Source organism: Sprattus sprattus (genome assembly GCF_963457725.1).
Source record: "Sprattus sprattus genome assembly, chromosome: 1".
In the NCBI taxonomy this organism is placed as follows: Eukaryota; Metazoa; Chordata; class Actinopteri; order Clupeiformes; family Clupeidae; genus Sprattus; species Sprattus sprattus.
The window spans coordinates 64,226,931-64,232,796 of NC_137920.1; the positions used below are offsets into that span (position 1 = coordinate 64,226,931).

At 41.7% G+C, this 5,866-nt stretch overlaps 1 protein-coding gene across 1 annotated transcript; it reads right to left on the minus strand.

Annotated features, from left to right (window-relative positions):
* Positions 1-2,384: 2,384 nt before the first annotated feature.
* Positions 2,385-4,069, minus strand: LOC308379370 (beta-crystallin A1-2-like; the record flags this gene model as incomplete). The annotated part of the gene is made up of 5 exons (XM_080856485.1): positions 2,385-2,532; positions 2,839-2,981; positions 3,303-3,444; positions 3,695-3,813; positions 4,013-4,069. 5 exons carry the CDS (start codon positions 4,067-4,069, stop codon positions 2,385-2,387), a joined length of 609 nt encoding a protein of 202 aa, XP_080712611.1.
* Positions 4,070-5,866: the final 1,797 nt, after the last annotated feature.

Below are 5,866 nucleotides of genomic sequence, written 5' to 3' on the forward strand. Positions count from 1 at the left end.
ATCTAAGTGATAATGGAACAGCGTCAATGCCTGATCCGCTGGCCATATTTCATGCAGATTGTCACTATCATGATTGGAGTACAGGATCTTTTTCAGCCTTTCCCCGTACCATTTATCCCCCAACCTCAAAAACGACCACGGATGAGGCCATCAGGAATTACCTTGTTGATTCATTGTATTATCATCACTTGCACTCTGGTTAAAAGGCTTCTGGTTACCAAGGATGCTATACGGCCAGCCACTTAAGAACTGAGAGCTCCCTGGAGAAGAGGGGAGAACAGAGAGATTTAAAGGGTGTGGAAATGATGAAGATTTAGAATCCTGACAGAGGTCATCAGATGGCTTTGTGTGGAATATACAGGAACATTAGCAGATCCAGATAACGGATGCTGACTGCGTCAAGAAGATCATCCCAAATGTGTCGTAAATTAAAAATGGACCAAATGCGACAAGAAGATAATAAGGTGATGTCAGGGCTATCGCAAGACATGTGACCATCATTAGATAGTATTTTGTCCACTGTCTCATGATGATACAGAGAATAAGCTCGGACATATTATTCCATCAGTGTGGATATTTTATCTAAAATGAATTTACTGAAGTACTGCAAGATCTTTGTAGGTTTTTGAAACAGCAGTTATCACTAATCTACAAATAAACATTCAGCATAACGCTGGCAGTTGCAATCACATAAAGAAAAAGTCTGAAAATAGTAGGCTCTGCACATCCACACATTAAAATGGTAGGCTCTGAACTATATTTTCATCCACACAATAAATTGCAGACAAATAAATTATGCAAGCTGCTGCCAATGAATTATTGAGTTATTATTATTATTATTATTATTATTATTATTATTAAGTAATCATTCTGATGCCAAATACTTAAAAACACATTAAACCAATAGTCTTAAATCAGCTATTTGTCTTCTCCAGCACGAATCAGCATTGTGCTGCTTTCAGTATCGCATAAGCCTTTACAGTCTAAATTCCTATGAGACTGATCAACCAGATGTATGGTGTGACCATAACAGAGAGAGAGAAAGATGTAAAGAGCTTGAGAGATTACCGGTGGAGATATTTCAGTGAATGCTACCACCTGCTGGACATAGATAGCTCTGCTGTTTCCTGGTGACATTAGAGAAAGACATGTCAGCTATCTGTTAGATTTGCTTAGAGCAGCCCTAATGTCCCACAGCAGAGCATTCACTACATTTAAAGAGAGGAGGTCAAAGGAAAACCATTGCAATCATTAATGTTGGTGGTGATGGATGTGTGAGCTTTACAGCATCAGGAAAAGTATCTGGGGATGTTAGCATATGGTGGAGGGGTATTTGAGAAGGGTTTTGATGTGTTAGATCTGGTTAGGCTAATCTAAGATGCACTCTTGAATATATCACCTAGAGACAGTGTGCTGGTACTGAACAAGATGGGCCCAAGGATATACCCCTGTGGACCAAGAACTAATGTTTTGGATGTTTCGGAGTGTTCTGAGAGGATTGGACTTGAAAGGTACCCAGATACAGTAAATACATTATACTATACATTAATTTGATTATAAGTCTCTCAATTCAAACTACTCTCTTAGAGCATGGCAGTGGCAATGTGTGCTTGTCAATAGAGACTACCACTGGCTGTATTTAGAGTGCTGGCAGACTGGATCTTATACAGAGCTCAGAATTTGATCTCACCAAAAAATTGGGCATGTGCTTTTTAACCCTTTTGTCTTTCATGTTTTTTCATTCATTTTCTGAAAGGAATTGATTCCTTTTTAAACTGTATGATCCAACGCTTGTGATCGTTTGATGGGTGTACAGCTTCAAAGGCTTAATATGACTTCAGTACATTTTGTAAATGTAGAATAATTAAGCACAAAAACAAATGCACACTACACAGTCAATTTATTTCATAATAATTACACCCTTTCCGTGTTCTGATTTGCTCACTCTCTTTATTCATCAATCTCGTTGTCATGGTTACCATGATGACTTCAGAGGTTACAATCATGATGTGTGATGATGAAAAAGAGGAGCCATGTCTGAGGCAGCCTGCCACACCACAGCCATTCTGTGATACTGGCGATTCTTGCAGGTGGTTTGTCGTTCCTTATGTCTCATTCCTTTCAGTTTTTTACTTTCCTTCTGTCTTTTTCTCACATCCTATCTTTCCTGAAGTGATGGGTAAAAAAGTGCTGTGAACAATGTTACGGTGGTATACCACCAGGTCTTGGGGCCTGTGGTCCTTGTGGTCTAGCCAGACCTGCAGGGCTAGGAGCAGTAAAGTGGAAGTGGAGCCATGAGAGGGGTATCAGGGGGTAGGGGGGTAGGTGGGGGCATTAAGGAAGTGAAGGGCTAGGGGAGGAAGGAAGGGCACCGGAGGGTCCTCTTACTGCTGGATTCTACGGATGGACTGGATCTGGAAGGTCTGAGCATGGGAGCCCCACTCCCTGTAGTGCTTGAACTCTCCAGCATGACAATCACACTCCATGATGTACTGGTGTCCACGGTAACCAGGATACTGGTAGCACACCCAACTGTTGAGGGGAAAGGGAAACAGAGAAGGTTGTTAATTGCACACAGTTCATTTTTGCTATAATTGCTTTAGCTGTGAGAGGGCTAGGATAAAAAAGTGTTTCGAATTGCTACCAGAGTAGATGTCCTAACTTAGCTGGAATCATATTTCAGTGACTGAAGTAAGACAAACACCACAAACATGTAACGCTCTCTGCTTCGAGGTCTGTGTGCTGACTCCATCACTAGTGACTGGCCTGGATGGGGCTCATGTGATTTCCATAGACAGACAGCAGTCTCCTGCCTTATGAGTGGGTGGTGAGACTTACGCTCCGCTCTGCACGTTCATGGAGCCGACCTCGCTGATGCCCCAGCCCATGGCCTGAAGAGAGGGGTAGTCATCGCACATCTCCCACTGCTTGCCCATGAAGTTCTCGGAATCGTACACCATCATGCGGCACTCCTTGTGGCTCTGCTCCGGGCAAAGCATAAAGAGGGGACATAATAAGTGATAGGTAGGTGTATAGGTAGTGTATGTATGTATGTATGTATGTATGTATGTATGTGTGTGTGTGTATGTGTGTATGTATGTATGTATGTATGTATGTATGTATGTATGTATGTATGTATGTATGTATGTATGTATGTATGTATGTATGTATGTATGTATGTATGTATGTATGTATGTATGTATGTATGTATGTTATGAATGTATATATGTTTACATGTGTATGACAAAGACACAGATGTTTATGTTGTTCTAGTGGACATGTGTCTGATTAAAGTTACTCACAGCGGAGTAGATGGGGCGGAAGGACATCATCCTCTCGATGTGATAGGCGTTGCTGCCGCTGTAGGCCTCCCAGCAGGGGTAATCTCCCCTCTCCAGGACGAACTGCTGCCCAGTGTAACTGGAGTGCTCATAACCCACCCAGCTAAAGGCAGAACACAAGAGAGAATAGAGTAGAGAGAATCGATGAATGCCAAACATAGATATGTAGGAAAGATAAGTATTGGCAGTAAAGGGCAAAAATGGTAAGTTATTAAGGTATTCACAGGTTGTTTGGAACTTCTATACGAGATTCAATCAGTTAAAATGGGAAAAAGCCTGTTGTGTTTTGAATAGTTGTGGTGGACCCTCACGTTTGGCCTACATAACTATCCATTCTCCACTAGAACACTTACGCGCCGCACTCCACCTTCAGGGAACGGATGTTGTCCATGCCGCACTCCATGATGTTCTGGCAGCAGGAGGTGAACTCCATGCGCCTACCCTGGAAATGCTGCTGGTCGTACACGGTGATCTGGGAAGGCACAAATTTAAAAGTTAGACAGTTGAGTGTTAGTAGTCCTGGTTGTCAGCTAGTTTTGTTTTGCAAACCAGCTCTGCATGAAAATTAAAATACATAGAAAACCTTTGGGAAGTCATTTTGATGTGTGTGTGTGTGTGTTTCTGTTTGTGTAAGTGTGTGTTAAAGTCTGTGCTGTCCAATTGATACTCACCTTCCAAGGGCCCATAGGCATGGGGTTCATGGGGTTCATGGGATTTGTCTGAGCCATTTTGTTTGATTCCTGATTACTGACAGACATGAAGAACAGAGAGAAATGCTGTTATCCACAAAGAAGATGAAAAGGATAAAGAACATTACATCCAGAGGATTCCGGGTGACCCCGGGATATTCCCTCTAAGCATCAAAAGGACCACAGAGGTACTAGAGGGCAGTTACATCATTGTTGCTTTTATCCTTTTCGCTACATTATCAGTCTGAACAATCAGTCCCTCACACCAGAAATGTACTGTCACAGAATGTTGTACGAAACACTTTTCAACATTTTACTGAAGAGAAACAAACTCAAAATGACTGAATTTGTGATGGAAACTCTATATCTTATGTCACTTTTATCAGATGTACTTCCGGCTACACCGTCTCTCTGACTATAAGTGAAATGAATATAGAAGCCGTAATCTAGTAACCAAATGATTACCATCAGGATCTATGCTCCATCAAGTACAAAGAATTTGTATATGCACAAATATGCCAATTTAATATATTACAATAATAACTCCTACTACAAACAGAACTAATTATACTAAATATTTTTTACCTTTACGTGACAGTAGTAAAAGTATCAATATACCAATATAATATGTTAAACTTTCAGATTTTAATGTTTTAAGTCTATATCATCCTTACGGATAATGATACATTCTTACACTAATACACTGAAATGAGACTGCTGGAAAAAAATATCTATTTTTAAGATATGAACCAAACATGAAATTAATCCTCATTAGAAAACTGTACACCCTTTTTTATCATTGGCTTACCAGACCTATCCAAAAATGAGCTGTGCACGCTGACGGGAATACCAATCGGTCTCGTGTCGCGGATGTTGTGGGGGTATTTATACAGGGCGCGGGTGAATGGTCGGTGACTCATTTGACTGGGCTGTCGTCAGCACTTTGCCAGGGGCCCCTTTGTCTCTGGGCTGAGCCTGAGCTTTAGTGCCTTCACACACCCCCACACAAAGCAGGTAGCACTGCCCTGGAGCGCAAAACAAGACGCACGGTTCCAATAGGTGACACGATCACAGCCAACATGGTGAAAATGTTTCATGATAGATATAGATGCTGTACGCATGTTGATACTGGTGGTCACTCAGGCACACTAGTTAACATGTTACATGACTGTTGTTAAAAAATATAATCGTAATGTCTCAAATCAATCAGTAAACATATGTGTTGTGCAATAGATTATCACAGTTAGGCTATGTGAAATGGAGTGAGATGTGGTACATGAGGCTCAGGGTGCCTTTCATTTCCATCACATCATTATTATGGAGGACGAATAATCTCAACTGGAATCTAGTGGATTAAAAGCACTTGGGCAACGAGTTTGCAACAATGTTTGTTGCCTGATGTGCCCTTACCAAAATGTCGGAATGAGAGGAGGTCGTAGGCCCTAAGAAGTCGTAGGTCATGTTCTGTACTACTTTAGACATCCTGTCAGTCTGGCGTGTTTTCACACTGGTGTTGTAAGGACAGGAGACACCATTTTATTTACAGCATAAGGGACTATGATCCATATCATCTGAACACCACCATCACCACCCCACCAACCCTTCCGCAACTTCAGCAACAGCCACACTCTCGCAGTGAGGATATGTTTACCGGCAGCTCTCAGACTCTACACTCAGCCCTGCAGCTGGGTGGGAAGAGTTGTGGGATTACTTTTTGTTATTGTCATACTTCTGTTCAGTTAGCGTCTTGGGAAGAGCATCCTCTGCACCTGGGATACTCTGTACAGCTGTACTGCATGTCAGTGTCCTGTGTCTGTATTCGTATTCAGTTCCAAA